This window comes from Lepidochelys olivacea (assembly GCF_965140295.1).
Source record: "Lepidochelys olivacea isolate rLepOli2 genome assembly, chromosome: 7".
In the NCBI taxonomy this organism is placed as follows: Eukaryota; Metazoa; Chordata; order Testudines; family Cheloniidae; genus Lepidochelys; species Lepidochelys olivacea.
In genome coordinates, this window is record NC_140417.1 from 30,835,638 (window position 1) to 30,853,342 (window position 17,705).

The 17,705-nt window shown below is 56.6% G+C and overlaps 2 protein-coding genes across 2 annotated transcripts; both read left to right on the forward strand.

Annotated features, from left to right (window-relative positions):
* Positions 1-6,818: 6,818 nt before the first annotated feature.
* SLC3A2 (solute carrier family 3 member 2) lies at positions 6,819-13,045 on the forward strand. Its single transcript, XM_084633496.1, has 10 exons — positions 6,819-6,911; positions 7,218-7,680; positions 8,654-8,827; positions 8,980-9,080; positions 9,425-9,493; positions 9,590-9,654; positions 9,960-10,146; positions 10,490-10,633; positions 10,875-10,979; positions 12,003-13,045. The coding sequence occupies exons 2-10, from the start codon at positions 7,254-7,256 to the stop codon at positions 12,345-12,347; spliced, it is 1,617 nt and encodes a 538-aa protein (XP_084489622.1). The 5' UTR covers positions 6,819-6,911; positions 7,218-7,253; the 3' UTR covers positions 12,348-13,045.
* Positions 13,046-13,937: 892 nt separating this feature from the next.
* On the forward strand, positions 13,938-17,543 carry LOC311524032 (calmodulin-1). Its single transcript, XM_084634736.1, has 6 exons — positions 13,938-14,095; positions 14,560-14,590; positions 14,776-14,919; positions 15,938-16,044; positions 16,431-16,566; positions 16,938-17,543. The coding sequence occupies exons 1-6, from the start codon at positions 14,093-14,095 to the stop codon at positions 16,964-16,966; spliced, it is 450 nt and encodes a 149-aa protein (XP_084490862.1). The 5' UTR covers positions 13,938-14,092; the 3' UTR covers positions 16,967-17,543.
* The last annotated feature ends 162 nt before the right edge of the window (positions 17,544-17,705 follow it).

Consider the following 17,705-nt stretch of genomic DNA (forward strand, 5'->3'; position numbering starts at 1 on the left):
CGTACTGTGTCCAGTTTTGGGCCCCACACTACAGGAAGGATGTGGAAAAATTGGAAGGAGTCCAGCGGAGGGCAACAAAAATTATTAGGGGACTGGAACACATGACTTATGAGGAGAGGCTGAGGGAACTGGGATTGTTTAGTCTGCGGAAGAGAAGAATGAGGGGGGATTTGATAGTTGCTTTCAACTACCTGACAGGGGGTTCCAAAGAGGATGGATCTAGACTGTTCTCAGTGGTAGCAGATGACAGAAGGAAGAGTAATGGTCTCAAGTTGCAGTGGGGGAGGTTTAGGTTGGATATTAGGAAAAGCTTTTTTCACTAGGAGGGTGGTGAAGCACTGGAATGCGTTACCTAGGGAGGTGGTGGAATCTCCTTCCTTAGAAGTTTTTAAGGTCAGGCTTGACAAAGCCCTGGCTGGGATGATTTAGTTGGGGATTGGTCCTGCTTTGAGCAGGGGGTTGGACTAGATGACCTCCTGAGGTCCCTTCCAACCCTGGTATTCTATGATGCTATGATTCTATGCCTAGCTCTGGGAGGAGCGTGGAGTCTGTAACTGCTGGGTTTCTTGCGCCCTCCTGTGAAGTATCTCATGCCAGCCACTGTCCAAGACAGGATACTGGGATAGATGGACCTTGACTCTGATCCAGGCTAGTGGCCCCAGTGTTCTGAGAGAGACCCTGCTATTAAACCCCCAAGAAGGGGAGAGCTTGGGAGGGGCAGCAGAAGTCTCAGGGACATTGTGCAATTCATGAACTGCATGGGGAACACCTGTGCATTCAGAACAATGCCATGGCCCTTCCAACATACTGGAGGTACCTGCCATGGGGAGGGAGAAGGAGAGGAGCAAGGTGTCTAGGGTCACAGGCGGCCCAGAGGGTGGGGCACTGTACTGAGACCCAGGATAGCTGGCTTCTATTCCTTGCTCTGCAACTAACTTTGAGAGAATCCCTTCCCGCACTTTGTGCCTTAGTTTCCCCTCCCACCCTTTCTCTAGTTTGACTGTGAGCTCTTCAGAGCAGGGACTGTCACCATGTGGCTGTGCTGCACCCAAGGTGATGGGGCCCCCAATCTTAGTCATCATCTGTGCAACAACCGGTATAACAGGAGTCCCTGATCTCAGTCAGGTTTTCTCCAGGATCCCCATGTGACAGTGCCCTAACCTTGCACCAAATTCAGTTAGGGCCCTACTAGAATGCAAATAAATAATAATAATAACAACAAAAATGAGAGACAAGGACCTGGATTTTATTGCAGAACTTAAAGATGGTGCTGCCAGGAGCACAGTGCTCCTAGCACCACCGTGGGGCCTTGGGCGCCCACAGTGAGGGGAGAGTTCCTCCTGCTGAGCTCCCATCCCGCTTTCTGCAGCACCGTGCCCTTTGGTCACCTGGGGCATTGGGGACAGCAGTGACTCACTAATCCCTGTAGGGATGGCCCTAGCCCTGGATGGCTTGTTCCCAGCCATGCTCCCTATGATTATAGCCTTGTTTACATCCCTGCTTTGGAGCCCAGCCAGGCAGAGGGGGAGAAGGGATTCCTGGGCTCCCCACTCCTTCCTCTGATTCCTAGAACTCCCTGTCTTTTGGCAGGACAGGGGGTTCCTGAACCATCCCATCCCTCGGTGCCCAGCTGCAGAATTTGAGGGGAAGAGATGGTGGGGAGCAGGGCATGGCCTCCCCTAAATTCACCCCTCTTTCCTGCACCATATGGGTCATTTACATGTGGGTTTGGGGCTCTGCATTTTCCTGGATCTGGGTTGGGGGTGTGAATTGTGTGTGGAGGGGGAAATCCGTCTGGGCCAGAGGAGGGGGACATGACTTAGGGCTGGTGGTGGGGACCAGGGCTGGAGGTGGACCTGGAGGTCTGAGGCTGGGTTATTGTGAGTCTAGGTGGGGTTCTGGGTTGGGCAGGGGGAAACTGGGGGAGTTAGGCTGGAGGGGGGTGTAGAACCTAGGCTCTAGGAGAGAAAGGCTGAGCAGGTCGGGTGTAGGGAATTCTATCTGCGTCTCTCCAGCAGGGCACAGAAAGGACACTCCAGCTGCAAAACATGCTACAACAACAAACAGCTGAGCCCCTCCCTTCCCCTTGAACTGGCCTGGCAGGAGCCCAGGGCTTGGACTGGCCTCATTAAATAACCACAAACAGCTCCTGTTCGAGCAGCAACAACAACTGGGGGAAGAGGCTTCTGCCAGGAGCACGCATGGTCTGTGGGATAAACAGGGTTGGAGGAGGGGCAATAGGTGGAGAGAGTGTCAGTAGAGGAGACTGGGGGCTGGTGAGGGGAAGACTGGGGATTGATGGGGTGATGGGGCACCGATGGGTGAAGAGGGACATGGAGACCAATGGGGCTGGAGGCGTGATAGGGGCTAGACACTGTAGGCAGTGGGGGTGCTATCAGCAAGGGCTGCAATGGATGATGGGGGACACCAGAGGCTGGGTGATGTGGGGATACTGGGAGTGGAAGAGTGGAGGTCACTGGTGGCTGGGATGGGCAGTAGGGGTCACTGAAGGCTGGATGTATGGGGGAACTGGGGATCAGTGGACACTGGAGTATTCTGGAGCTGGGCAGTAGAAGCTGGAGCACTGGGAATAAGGGGAGTGTGGGGGTGTGTGCGGCTGAACAGACTCTAGTCATTCAGGCTGAAACCCCCAGGTTAGGGCAGGACCCGTAAGAGCCTCCCATAACCCCAAGCTGAGGGTTTTGCAGTCCTGACTCCCCAGCCCTGACGCCCTGAGGAAATGCAGTGTGTCAGGGGGGATGTATCCCCTTCACTTTGTCTGAGCAGGGCTGAGGTCAGCAGAGCTGGGGCTTCCATGAAGCCTGCTTCTTCTGCCCCAGCCCAGAGACCCACGCAGGGAAGGTGCCCCCTTAGCTCTGCCTGTGGCCCCCAGGCATGGCCTCTTAGGAAATGACACCCAATCCTGATGCTTCCCTACAGTGCAACCCTGGCACCGGTTGGTGTAGGAGTGGGGGGTGCCCCTTTCTCAGTCATCGCAGGCCCAGGGGGCAGCACTAAGATGCCGAAAACAAAGATGACTGCCAGGCAAGGGGTGATGGCTGTTGGGGTGATAACACAGAGATGGCTGCCAGGAGAGATTGGCACATGATGGCTGCCAGGGAGGATGAGGGCTGCTGATAGGGGAGACACAAAGATGGCTGCCCGACAGGATGCAATGGCTATTGGGGGGTAGGATGACCAGATGTCCCGATTTTATAGGGATAGTCCTGATTTTGGGGTCTTTTTCTTATATAGGTTCCTATTATCCCCCCAACCCCCTGTCCCAATATTTCACATTTGCTATTTGGTCACCCTATTGGGGGATGGATGGAAACACAAAGATGGCTGCCAAGGCGGGAATGGTACAAAGAGGCTGCTGGCAGCCATTTTGTGTAATTCTTCTCCCAAGATGGCTGAGCTGGAATCCCAGGACTCTGCCAGGGCCCAGACTTTCCCTGGGGCTGTGAATTCTTCTCCCATTCCTGGCGCCACCCGGACTGGCTGGCAACATGGGGCAAGAAGCATGTGGGATCCATTTGTGGCTCTGGAGCAGCATCTTGGCGCCTGCTGTTTTCCTCCCTGTCCCTTCCATGCCCTAGGCTTCAGGAGAATTCAAGCCGCAACATGACAATGTGGGAGCCTTCTCCAGGTTTTGACTGTGTGTGTGTGTTGGGGTGTGAGGGGAGAACTGGAGGTGCGTGCACATGGCAGGACAAGGGGCATAGGTGGTAGTGGGGGTTGTGTGGTGGGGGAGGAGATTAGGAGCAAGGACTGTGTGTGTACAGCATGGAGGAGGCCAGGGGTGCACACAGAGTGGCAGTATCAAAGGGGTGTGTGCACAATGTGGGAGATGTTGGGGGGCACATACAACATGGGGGACGCCAGGGGTGCATACAGAATGGCAGCATCAAAGGGGTGTGTGCACAATGTGGGAGATGTTGGGGGGCACATACAGCATGGGGGAGGCCAGGTAGCACATAATATGGCAGAAAAGGGGGGGCACAGAGTGGGGTGAGGCCAGGGGGCACAAGTGTGGGGGTAAATGAGGGGGTATATACATAGCGTGTGGAGGCTGAGGGGGTGCTGAGAGAGGCAGGGGGCTGGTCAGGTCAGGGAGATTGCTCATGGAAGGAGGTAGATGCACTGGTCTCTGGTTACAGCTTGTGTGACTGGCACTTGATTACAGCCCTTGCCTGGCTATAGGCCATGTTTGGTGGGTGTGGCTCCTGGTCTGTTTTGCTGAGTCAGGCATTCCTGCTTACAGTGACAGAGCTGGAGCTCCAGGTATGTGGGGATCAGTGCCTCAGCTCTGGCATTGGGGCTCGAACCTATTCCTGTTCCACCCCCGGGCAAATTCAGTGCTAGAGTGGGGGGCAGTTTGGTGCCAGCTGCTACATACAGTATCTTCTATGGGTGCCCAGCACAGAGTAGTGGCCTGGCAAGCTCCCCACTAACACCCCTGCCCAGTGTGTGTTTTGGGGAGACCCTTTCCATGGGGAGACAGGGGCACTCTGTCTCTCCATGGTCAGATCAGCCCCAGAAGCCCTGCCCAGTGCCATTCAGATGTAACTGACAACTAGATTCCATGTAGGGTGTTCCAGGACCAGGAGGCAGTTGGGAGTATTTGCTGGTGGGTGGGAAGCCCACAGATAAGAGCAGATCTGTATTTAACCTTTTGTGGTGTTAGCTGGGTAGGGGGTTGGATTAGCTGGGATGGCGCTGGGAGGTTAGCGGGGAGCACTAGGGGTCATTGGCCCCTGAGAGGTTATTTGGGGAGGAGGCTTGTTAGCTTGGGGGAGGGGTAAAGGAGTGCATCTCCCCCAGATCCCACCCCCCCCCCAGGGTTGGGGTGGGGGAGTTGGTCACATATTCCCAACAGTGCATGGGGCCATTCAGACCTTGGGGCTTCTCAGGAGGGTCAGAAAATGAGACGGGCTGCTGCAGCCCCTTCAAGAAGCCCTTAGGCCCTTGTGTGTAGGTGGTGGAGGGGGTGGTTTTCCACCACAGAGCTTCCTCACTGGTGACAGAACTGAAACAGGGAACAATCAAGTGTTTCTTGTGATTGCCAGGGCCGGAGGGAAGGGGCTGGATTTCCAGCCTTTGATTGTGGGTCCCCCCCATGGTGTTCCCAGACTCTGATCCCAGTCTCCACCACTTCCTAGCCTTTGATCTATCCTTCCCCCTTAGAAACAACAAGGAGTCCGGTGGCACCTTAAAGACTAACAGATTTATTTGAGCATAAGCTTTAGTGAGTAAAAACCCCACTTCTTCAGATGCATGGAGTGAAAATTACAGATGCAAACATAAATATACTGTACTGACCCCTGAAGAGAAGGGAAGCTCATGCTCAAATAAATTGGTTAGTCTCTAAGGTGCCACAAGTACTCCTTTTCTTTTTGCGAATACAGACTAACACGGCTGTTACTCTGAAACCTGAAGAGAAGGGCGTTACTTCACAAGTGGAGAACCAGTGTTGATCGGGGCAATTTGATCAGGGTGGATGTAGTCCACTCCCAACAATAGATGAGGAGGTGTGAATTCCAGGAGAGGCAAAGCTGCTTCTGTAATGAGCCAGCCACTCCCAGTCCCTATTCAAGCCCAAATTAATGGTGGTAAATTTGCAAATGAATTTTAGTTCTGCTGTTTCTCTTTGAAGTCTGTTTCTGAAGTTTCTTTTGTTCAAGTATAGCTACTTTCAAATCTGTTATAGAATGTCCATGAAGATTGAAGTGTTCTCCCACTGGCTTTTGTATGTTACCATTCCTGATGTCTGATTTGTGTCCATTTATTCTTTTACGAAGGGACTGTCCGGTTTGGCCAATGTACACGGCAGAGGGGCATTGCTGGCACATGATGGCATATATCACATTAGTAGACGTGCAGGTGAATGAGCCTTTGATGGTGTGGCTGATGTGGTTGGGTCCTCTGATGGTGTCGCTAGAGTAGATATGGGGACAGAGTAGGCAACGAGGTTTGCTACAAGGATTGGTTCCTGGGTTAGTGTTTCTGTGGTGTGGTGTGTAGTTGCTGGTGAGTATTTGCTTCAGGTTGGGGGACTGTCTGTAAGCGAGGACTGGCCTGTCTCCCAAGGTCTGGGAACCCTTGCTCCTTAGGGTTCCCAACTGTGATCCCTTCCCTGCTCCTCGGGTTCCTGGCCTTTGATGTACAAGGTTTCCCAAACACTGATCTCTGTCCCCTTCCCATCCCAGTGAGACAGGGTTATTTCTCAGCAAGAAGGCTCAGCTCCAAGGGACAGACTAAGCCAAGAGTAGACAGGGAAATTGAGGCACACTAAAGGAAAAGGACTTGTCCAGCCACACAGTGAGTCAGCAGAGCTGGGATTAGACCCCCAGAATCTTGCCTCCACTCCCCTGCTTTAACCACTAGATTCCACTCCTGCCAGAGTTGGGGATAGAATGCTGGTGGTAAAGTGGTGTCCTGACACCCAGCCTCCCAGCTTTAACTATTAGACACCCCCATGAGCCTATTCTCTTCAAGCCAAGTTACACACACACCCCATAGGGAACCACCCAGTCCAAATCGCTCTCTTACATTCTGTTTATCCCCAGTTGGAAACTCTTCCATTCTCATCTCCTCACCAAACTTCCCATGGAGTGGTAACTCCTCCTTGTCCTATCCTTCGCCATCTAGGGCCTTGTAGCAGGTACAGACCCCTCACTCCTTTGGGCACTGCTCTCTCCATAGCCCCTAATTTCTCATAATCCCCCTCCCCCCAGCTCTGTAGCAAGCAGGATTCTCTCCACTTCTCCAGGCCGTTAATTCATGGTAACACGCAGTAATTAACTGTCTCCACCTTAAACCAGGCGAGGGGCGGGTCGCGGAGGCGGATCGGGATATATCAGTGCCGGCTAAGGCGGAGCGCCCGTCTCATAGCCAGAGGAGTCAGTCAGGTACGCTGGGTATGATCCGTCGTGGTGTGCTGGGCGCATGGGGACGGCGTGCTCTAGCGCTGCACCCTAGGCGCACGGGCTGGGTACCTACCAGCGCGCACGGGGCTGTGGGGAGGGGGCGAGCAGGGGGGCACGAGGTGAGAAGGCAGCATGGCTGCGGCTGAATCACGGCACAGGGCTAAGAAAGGGGGCTCAGGCAGGTGTGGGGGGGAATCTGTGCCTGTGGGGAGGGCTATGCTCAGGGGCCAGGTGGTGGAGAGTGCTCTGCCCGGGGCACAAAGCGCTGCGTCTCTCCCTTAACCGCAGGCCCTAGCGATACCCGGTGGCATCTAGCCAGGCATCATGAGCCAGGACACAGAGGTGGATATGAAGGAGGTGGAGTTGAACGAAATGGAGCCAGAGAAGCAGCCCATGACAGGCTCCCCCTCCTCCCCGGCCTTGGGCACCCTGGGCGAGAAGAACGGGATGGTGAAGGTGTCCAAGGAGGATGGCGAGGCAGATGCTGGCACCAAGTTCACGGGGCTCTCCAAGGAGGAGCTGCTGCAGGTAGCGAGCACTCCAGGGTGGGTGCGCACCCGCTGGGCACTGCTCATCCTCTTCTGGCTGGGTTGGCTGGGCATGCTGGCAGGGGCCATCGTCATCATCGTCCAGGCTCCCCGCTGCAAGGAGCTGCCTCCCCAAGAGTGGTGGCACAAGGGGGGTATTTACCGCATCCAGGCACTGGAGGCCTTCCAGGACTCGAATGGCGATGGAGTTGGGGACTTAGCAGGTGAGTCCTGATTCTCAGCCCCCCAACTCACTAGACCCCACTCCCCTTTAAGTTGGGGATAGAACCCAGGAGTCCTGGCCATCTCTTCACCCGGCTTTCTCCTCTGCCCCCCCCTCATAACCCAGTAGACCCCACTTCCTTCCCAGAGCTGGGGATTAAACCAGGAGGGGGTTGGGACGGGATGACACTGGTGTGTGGGGAGAAGAGGGTGTTATGGGTGGGAAAAGAGAGAGGTTTGGGGTAGTGGTGGGGGTAGCGGCTGGGGGTTGGCAAGAAATCCGGTTGACTATTGGGGTTTGGTTGCCTTGGCACAAACTGGAGCCCAGGTGTTGCTGGGGTGACCCCCTCCCCCAGTTTTCCCTATCTGGGGGGGCTTATGGGGGTGGGAACACTTCTCCCCCCCCCCCCCCCAGGACAGGATGTCCCATACAATCTGTCCCCCATGTGCTCCTAGCAGGTGACTGGCAGCCGGTGCTGGCTGCCTGCCCGCGCCTGATGAGAGGGGTTGGCAGAGTTGCTCCCAGCCAGTTCTAGCCGGTTGGCAGCAGCAACCAGTGGGCTTTGTTTCATCAGCTTTGACGTCAGCCCAGCCTGAGCTGACTCAGCTGTTGGGGGGGGAGGGGAAGCTGAGTGAAGGGTGGGGGAGGGGAGTTGGGGTTAAGGTCCCGTGGGGGGGAGGGGAAGGGAGTTGGGGTTAAAGGTCCTGAGATGGGGTGGGGAGCCGCCGGGGTTAAAGGTCCCATAATGCATGGAGGGAAATGTGAACTGAGGGGATTGGCTGGGTTAAAGGTTTCATTCTGGGTAGGGGAGGAAAGGGGATTGGGGGAGTATCCTTCACCTGAAGGGGTGGGGTAATGTGGGCAAGAGGCAGGGGCTATGGGGACAGCCTTTGCCTGGGACGGGGAGGGGATTATGTGGGACTGGGGGAGCTGCCAACCTCTGATCCCTCCCCCCTTGTCTGTTCTCCTCCCAGGAGTGGAGCAGCGCATCGATTACCTGAGCTCCCTGAAGGTGAAGGGGCTGGTAATTGGGCCCATACATATTAACACCCCTGACAACCTGACTAGCACGGACCTGCAGACAGTGGACCCCAGGCTCGGCACCAAGGAGACCGTTGCCAAGCTGCTGGAGGCCGCCAAGAAGAAGAGTAAGAAAGTGTCCCCATATGGGGCCTTTTCCCCTGGGGGTGCTGGACCTGATCTGGCCCCAGGATGGGTGGTGGGGAATGGGATATGGGGTGTTTGGGGAGGCGAGCTCTCCCTGCCCCAGGATGTACACTTGACCTCCCTTTCTCCCTAGGTCTCAAGGTCATCCTGGACCTGACCCCCAATTACCGTGGCAAGATGTCCTGGTTCAGCCTGGAGACCCCCCACAACAGTGATTTCCAGTCTAAAATGAAGGTGAGGGTGTGCTCCAATAGGGGGCATCCTGGGGAGCAGGCAATCTAACCTTAAGGCTATGTTCTGGGGGAGAGGGTGTCCTGCTCTCTCTCAGATCCTCCATGGGGATCTGTCTGGGCCTGGTTTGCCACTTCCCCTGAATCCTCACTATTTTGGGGGAAGCAGCTGGGACCACTGTCTGGGTGTCTCATGTGGGGGGGCTAGGGGTATGGAGACCTGCAGGGAGGAGGTGTTGGCTACACTGGTGTTGGGGGCTGGGGACTGTCAGTTGGTGGGAAAATGCTGGGTTGTTGGCTGTGGGGCATGCCAGGTGCTGATGCTTCACACACACACTCTCTGGGCAGGCGGCGCTGAAGTTCTGGCTGGAGCTTGGCGTGGCAGGGATCCAGATTGAGGGAGTGGAGCAGCTCAATGTAAGTGACTGGCTTGTCTGTGTGTTGGGGGTGAGGGTTGTGGGGTGGGAGGTAATATGGGGGGGTGACTGTATCACAGGTCTTTTTCTCCTGTAGGACTCTCAGCTTCTGGGGGAGTGGAAGAACCTCACCAGCCAGTACAGTTCTGATGGCAATGCCAGGTGGGTACCAAGCCCCCACCAAATGGTTCTGACCCTTTTGTGATGGTGGTTGACTGGCTGCCCCCCTGGGATGCCCGCCCTCTTGAATAGGCCCACCTTCCAGGCTCCCTACCTTGGACATCTCTCTGCTCTCCTGGTGCCAACCCCCCCTCAAGCACCCATAGCTCCCCCATCCTCTAGAAAATTCCTATCCATCTTCAGACTCTGCACCCTGCCCCACCCCTGCCTCCCACACCCGACTTCCCATTCCTAGCACTTCACTACTGACCCTGGCGCTCACTGTACCCTGACTCCCTTCTCCCCAGGGTGCTGATCGCCTGGACGGGCCAGCAGGATTCCCGGCAGATCTTCTCCCTGCTGAATGAGACCAGTGCTGACCTTCTGGTCAGCCCATATCTGCTGGGGCTAGAGCTGGAGCCCACTGGGCAGAAGGTGGAAAACGCGATCAGAGCGTACATCCAGGCTGCTGGAGAGAAGTGGCCCAGCTGGAGTGTGAGTGCTGCCCTCCCCCCCGCACCTCACTCTGTTTCCCCAGCTCTTGGAATTGGAGGAGGGGCACGGACCCCACCCCTACCCCCACAGGATCCTCATGCTAAGCCCCCACATCTGTATCATAGCTCCCAGTGCTCAGAGTGGGCTCCCTTTTGGAGAAAGGGCAGGAGCTGAGCCCCAACAGATGTGTGCCACAAAGTGTGTGGGTCCATTCTGTGTTGGCTGCTCAAGAAGGATAGGCCAGGAATATGACTACTAGCCCCCATCCCCTCCCAGAGCTGGGGATAAGTCCACCTCCCGCCCCCTGTGACATGCCGACACTGCATCTTTGCTGTCTCTGCAGGTGGGGGGCCCACGGACGAGGCACATGGCCTCTCTTGTGAAGGAGCGGTTGCTGCGGCTGTATCACATGCTACTTTTCACGCTGCCAGGGACGCCCTTCACTAACTACGGGGATGAAATCGGGCTGCAGGAGCTGCCTGGACAGGTAGGGGCAGTGTGGGGCTGGGGGATCCCTCTGGAGGAGGTGTGGGGGGGAGGCCTAGGAAGGTTAGTTAAGGTGATGGGGTGGGGGGGAGTGAAGTCCCCGAAGATGCTGGTGCAGATGCGGGAGGGGATGGGGAAGTTTGTTCAGCTCCTGGGTGGGGAAGGAGTGGGGTGTGTTGGTGCAAGAAGGGATGGGCAGCCAGCTGTGCAACTCCCTGTAACCATGTCCGTCACTTCCCCAGTCCGGCGTATCCCGCATGCAGTGGAATAATTCAGCCAACTTTGGCTTCTCCTCAAAGTTTTCTCCTCAAGGTGGGGACAGCAGCGGCAGCAACATCACTGTGGAGGTGAGGGCAGGAGGGCAAGTAGAGCTTTGGGGAGGAACCTGGGTGGTGTGAGAGGGTGCGCTTAGATGGGCGCAGAGCTGGGGGAGGGCACTGTCTGCCTCGCGCTAACCCAGCGTTTTTCAAATGCTGCCACTTTGGCCACCAGGGGCTTTTCTTTCAGCCACAGCCTCCTGGGCAGTGTTGTTGTTTTGGCGGGTGGGGGGCAGACAAAGCAGCGACTCCTTCTCTGGGGCCACCAGCAGGGTTTGGACTCTACCCCACTCTGAGGATGCAAATGCTGGAGGAGCAGACAGCCCCCCACCTTCTGGGGATGGAGAGGGTCTGGCTTCAGCCCTGGGGTGGCAGGCAACTGGCTCCAGCTGCACAGAGGTAGGCTCTGCTCTGGCCCCCAAGCTCCAGCCATGGAGGGGGCAGGGCTTCAGGCTCTGACCTTGGGTCTACCCCTCCCCCATTGCCCTTGGCCCCCTGCTGCCTTCTCTGGTGTCCGGCTGCACAATGGCAGGCCCTGGCCCCAGTCCCGGGCATGCCACCCACCCCCATTTCCCTGACCCCCGGCTGTGCAGCGTTAGGCTCTGTCCCCCACCACCTCCCCTGGACCCTATCCAGGGCTTAACTTGTTCTCGGACTTGCTGGGAGCTGAGTAAGTCTTCTGTGAAAAGTGATATTAACAAACATACAAGTATCACTTTTCACAGCAGTAGACTTGCTAGCTGGGCAATCAAAAGAATGTGCCAAACACCTTTATTTGCATTTCTGTTTTGTTTAGGTTTAGTAAAGAATAGACACAACTGAACATTATTTGTATTTTTGAGTCTGCAAAAACACTCTACATAGACATGTCCAAATCACTCTCATTTGTTTGTGTGCATATGTATTTGTTTTTATTTGTTTTTCCTAAAGTTAATTACATATTTTAGGAAAAATTGACAGAGCAGCCACCTGCAAGAGTTGGTGGCTGCTCTCTGAGGTCACCAAAATTTTATTTTGAGAACCTGTGCACTAATCCCATGTCTCCCTCCCCAGGCACAGAGTGGGAACAGCTCCTCACTGCTCTCCCTGTTCCGGCACCTGAGCGAGCTGCGAGGCAAGGAGCGCTCACTGCTGCATGGGGAATTCATGATGCTGCCCAGGCTGGTGCCAGATGTCTGTGTCTACCTGCGCAGCTGGGACCAGAACAAACGCTTTCTGGTGGTCCTCAACTTTGCTGGCACGCAAAGCACTGTCACCATCTCCCACTCTCTCCTGCCTCCCGAGGCCACTGTGGAGCTCAGCACTGACCCCCAGCGCCAGGAGGGGCAGCTGGCCCTGAAGGACCTGACATTGGAGTCCTCTGAGGGGTTGCTGCTGCATTTTCCCTATGTAGCCTAGGGGAGAGGGCCTCCCCTGCAGGCCAGGGCCTCCCATGTTCCAGGGAGGGGTATTGCTCATGTGAGTCCTACTAACACCCCCAGGGGCCGCACTGAGGCCTTGGGGCAGGAGGGGGGAGCTGGAGCCATAAGGTAAAGAAGGCCCTTAGGTTCTGCTCTCCCGAGTCCTAGATGTCTGTCCTGATATACCCCACAGGGCTGGCTGGGGGAGGGGGGCCGGTGCTCAGTGTGCCCGAATTCCTGCTAGCCTCACTTTGGCACCATCCTCAGGGATGCTAGGGGAAATCTGAGCTGGGGTGAGGACTGGGCTCTATGGCATGTTTCCCCATGGTGGGGGAGCAACTAGTTTTAGGGACCAAAGGGTTCAGGCCCCACTGGCTGCAGCTTCACCCTCCCACAAAGTCATTCCAGCTCCTGAGGGGCTGGCCCTCCCCTGCTGTCATTCCCCCCCCCCCCCCTTGGGGTCACCCTCTCCTTTGGGTGCCCTGTATGATGGGATAAGTGGGGATGACTGATCAGGACCAAGGGTCTGTCTCTATCTCTCCTCCTCTTCCTCTCTACCTCTTCCCATGTTGTAATGGCCAGTGCTGTGTGTGAAATGGGACAGATGTTTGGGCGCGGGATGGATGGCTTTGTGCTGGGCTCCTCCTGAGTGCTGCTGGGATCAGCATAGAAATAATAAAAGGCTCTGCTTAGTGATTCGGGCTTGTCTCTTCCTTTAGCGTGGTCCTGGCACTTGCCCCCTATGCTTCAAGTGCCCCACTGCCTCCTTGTTTTCCCTGTGGCTGCATCATGCCTTAAGGGGGGCGGAGGGAGAGATGAGGACCCCCTGCCCTTCATCCTCACTGGCTATCTCTTCTACTGCCCCAGGTTCCTACCTGCACTGGGAGGACCCCTTTTCTCCCCCCTGCAGTGATCACTGCGTAGCTGGGGAGCAGATCTCTGGACTCTGAAATTCATGGGTCTGGGTGCTGCCCTGGAGCAATCTGCCTAGCATGGGGCTGCTGCCTGGTGCTGTTTGTTAGTGGGGATGGGTTCCCCCCAACCTTGGCTGTGCCCCAGGTGTGGAGACCTATCCCAGATTGCTCCCTTTACAGGGGGGAGGAGCAGCTGAGCTGGCAGCCCTGTGCCAGGCCCCCCGGGTGTGAAAAGGGGGGTGATTCCATCTCCAGGGGTTGTGCCAGGCCCCCTGGGGTCCTGCCTGGGCAGCTGTTTTTTTGGGAAGGAGTGGGGGGTGTATGCTGGGCCCACCTCTCAAGGGCTGCCCCCCAGCGCCAGGCGCTTGGAAGAAGAGGCAGTGGCACTGGGCAATGCTGGGTGCTAGTGTTTCAGGGTGGTGAGGCCCCACAGCTCCCTAGGGGCAGTTTACGCCTTCTCCTTTAATATACCACCTCGCCTTTAAATCCACCTGCTCTTCAGTACCCGTCCTCTTTAACCCACCCTGGCCGCTTTCTGTCGGCCGAACGCCGGCCCCGCCGCCGCCTTCCCCTTTAAGCGGCCTCCCTGACGCATTGCAGGTGGGAGCAGGCCAATGGGCTCGGGGCAGGTGGGTCACGTGGCCGTGCCGCGCGGGCGGTATTTAAAGGGGTCGGCGCAAAACGCAACGGAAGGCCACTGCTGGGTCCGGGACTGGTTGCGGGCGGAGGGATCTGGGTGGCGCGGCGCGGCCCGGGCGGAGGGAGCCGGAGACCACGGGGAACTGAGCGGTCGTAGCACCAGCCCCCCGCCGCCGCCGCCGCCGCCGCCATGGCAAGAAGGGGGGCTCGTGGGGGGGCGCTGCTGGGGCTCCCTGGCCGCGGGTGGCGGAGCAAGGGGGCGCTGGGAACTGGGGGCGGCAGGGGGCGTGCAAGGAGAGAGCAGTGGGGGGTGGGGAGCCTGTCCCTGAGTGTTGGGGGGGCGGGGGGCACTGCTGGGGGGAAGGGTCTAGGCCTCAGACTGGCGCTAGTAGGGTCCCTCCCCATTGGCCAGCCGGGAGCGGGCAGTTGAGGGGCAGTTGGAGACAGCAGCCATGCTGCGTCTTGCGGGAGGTGGGCGGGGTGGGGACTCCGGGGTGGCTGGGGGGAAGGGCAGCGTCTCTTCCCCTAAGAGATTGGGTGGGAGGGGGGTGAGGCTGTGCCGGGGGGCAGATGGCCCGGGGGGCAATGGGGTATAGGGCATGGCTGGGGGGAGGGTGTCAGACAGTCAGAACAATAACTCTCTGTCTCCTCTTGCAGGCAGACCAGCTGACGGAGGAACAGATCGCAGGTGAGACACCCCTTCATTCTGCTGCCCCCAAATTCTCCTTGATATGGGGGACCTGGTCCTTCACAGTATGGTCAGGCCCAGGCGCCTCTTTGCCCAGGGTGCTGGGGGGAGGGAGGGCACTGCAGGGAGAAGGGACCCTGTGGCAGGCCCCCCTGGGTACTGATTTCTCTCCTCTCTCCCGGCAGAATTCAAGGAAGCCTTCTCTCTTTTCGACAAGGATGGGGATGGCACCATTACCACCAAGGAGCTGGGTACTGTCATGAGGTCCCTAGGGCAGAACCCCACTGAGGCAGAGTTGCAGGACATGATCAATGAGGTGGATGCTGATGGTGAGAGGGAACTGTGAGATGGGTGGGGAGTGGGAACACAGCCATTGCACTGGCGGCAGTGGGGTGCGGGGGGGAGTGATCAGAGCTGGGAGGCAGGACTCCTGTGTTTTGTTCTTGGCTATGAGCTTGGAGAATTCTTTTTCCTTCTCTGTGCCTCAGTTTCCCTTACCATTCTTTGTCTGTTTAGATTATGAGCTCTGGGCTAGGGACTGAGAGAAGGGTTTCTAGGCTGATCAGGGGAATGGAGAGGAGACCGGAAGAGCTGGGTTTGTATAGCTTGGCCAGATGAAGCTTGGAGAGTGGGGGGGTGGATCTGATTGTTCTCTGTAAATATATCAGAGAGGAAACCCCAAGGAAGGCGAAGAGCTATTGAAGCTAAGAGTGAATTTCTGGAACAGCCTCCCAATAGGAGCAAACATTGATATGTTTCTGATTGAGATTTTGATGGGCCTGCCTGTGATAGCAGGGCCTGGGCTTGATGACTCAGGAGGCCCCTTCTAGCCCAATGTCTCTGTGTGATACACCCAATCCCAACCCCTGGCACTATCCCTCCTGTGTGGGTGCTGCTGTTAACTACCCTGCTCACACAGCTGAAGGTCACTCATGACTGAACTGAGAATCGCCTCATCCTAGGGCCTGTCACTTCTGCATCCCAAAGAGATGCAGGCCCCATGGAGAGCTGCCTGTCCCTGTTCCAGTGTGGTGGTTGTACCTGAGTTAAACCCAGAGGGTTAACCCAAGGTTTGTAGGCCAGTCCCCTGCCCAAACTACAGAGCTCTGGAGTTTGTTTCTAGGCTCCCCACATCTCTGCAGAGGGGGTGAAGAGGAATCCCCTCAAGACAGGCCCATCATTGGAGAGAAGAGGGTGTTTCAGTGAATTCTCCAGAGCTCCCTGCCAGTATTTGGGTGTCTGGATTTGTGGGAGGGAGGGTATTGGATGCTGGGGGTGGGGGCTGTGCAGGTCACCCAACCCAATGTTAGTTAGGCCCAGCATTAATGGCCTCTTCCCCTGCACAAGGGAATGGCACCATTGACTTCCCTGAGTTCCTAACCATGATGGCAAGGAAGATGAAGGATACAGACAGCGAGGAGGAGATCCGTGAGGCCTTCCGGGTGTTTGACAAGGTGAGGCAGTGGGGCTTCATCCCCCTTATCCCTGGTGGCTGTGCGTGCCCCCCGTTTTCTCCCCAGGAGCTCCAAAATAGCAGCTGGGTGAAACTCCTCCCTGCAGGGACAGCTGAGTCCAGTACTCCTTCCTGTGTGCATGTGCTTCACAACTGGATACCTCCCCCTTCCACATGGGGTTGGGGGCTGGAGAGTCATCAGTTACCTGAGATAGGTGGTTGGGGGTGGGGACTGCCTGTGCGGTCTACCTGTGCGGTCTACCTGCTTTCCCCTCCCCAGGGCCTGTGCTGAGGCTGACAGGGTGGGGTCCCTGTGGTGCTTGTGCTAACTGGGGGCAGCCCTGTGGCTCCCTTGCCTGACATGGTGCCTGCCCCCCCGCCCCCCAGGATGGGAATGGGTATATCAGTGCGGCCGAGCTGCGCCACGTCATGACCAATCTGGGTGAGAAGCTGACAGATGAGGAGGTGGATGAGATGATCCGGGAAGCTGACATCGATGGTGATGGACAGGTCAACTATGAAGGTGAGGGAGGCAGGGCAGCTTGCACTGACTGTCCAAAGGGCACGGCTGCTGCTCAGGATAGTACCACTTTGGAGAGGGCACTTGCTCCCTTAAGGACTCTCCAATGCAGTGGGTAGGATGGGTCTGGGAGTCAGGATCCCTGGGTTCTCTTCCCGGGTCTGCTGCTTTCTTACTCTTGCATTGGGACAGGCATAGCCTGGTGAAGGGGCTTGGAAATGTCACAAATGCTGTTAACTCCAGGGAATGGGAGACCCAACAGGGCACCTCCAACTGCAGCCTTGGTGGGGGTATGGTTTCTCCCTGAGAGAAGGCAGAAGTGGGGTGAATCAGGCTTGTCAGCTGCTCTCTGACCCTGTGCCTTTGTTTTGCAGAGTTTGTACAGATGATGACAGCTAAGTAGGCTCTGGTAGGACATCCCCCTCACCTGTACAGACTGGATGGACTCTTCCTACTGCTGCCACATGTCACCCCTGCCCTGTCCCTGGTGCCATCCTGTCAGCAGCAGCTGCTCTCCTTTGAGGACAGTGCATGCTTTCACCTCCTCTGCAATGTGTGCTTGTATGCTGGGCACCACAGGGACAGGAGCCCAGCAGGGCCTATGGCCTGCTTCCCCCTAAGTGGCTTGGTGGAGCAGGCCCCTGGCTGCTGGCTAGCTCTGCAAACTGTTTTGCATCTGGCAATTCTTCCCCTTCCCTCCCATATTCAGCATCTCACCTGAATGCTCATGGACTGTGGCAGGGCAGCTGACTTGTCTCTTTGACTAGCCACTGTTGCCTTCCTGGACATGTTTGCGTATGTTGGATATTGTGACTGACTGTTAATTTCTTAACTGCTTAATATTCACCCCCCCTTAATCTCCAATTCCTTTCCTTCTCCCCTTCCTCCCCCCCATCCATATTGGCTTCTGGGGATGCTTCGGTTCCATTCCAGATGATGTAAGGTTTTATTTTCAATAAAGTCTCTCTGTGTGGTTCCTATTCCACGTGCTGCCTCAGCATGTTCGGTGCACAACTCAGTTGGAGGACCCTGGGGGGCTTGGTGCTATATAAAGCAAGGGGGTGGTGTGTGCTAGGGTCACCCTAGGGCAAGGCAGGTACAGCAGCAGTAAAAAGTTAATATGACCTCATGTAAATTGCTGG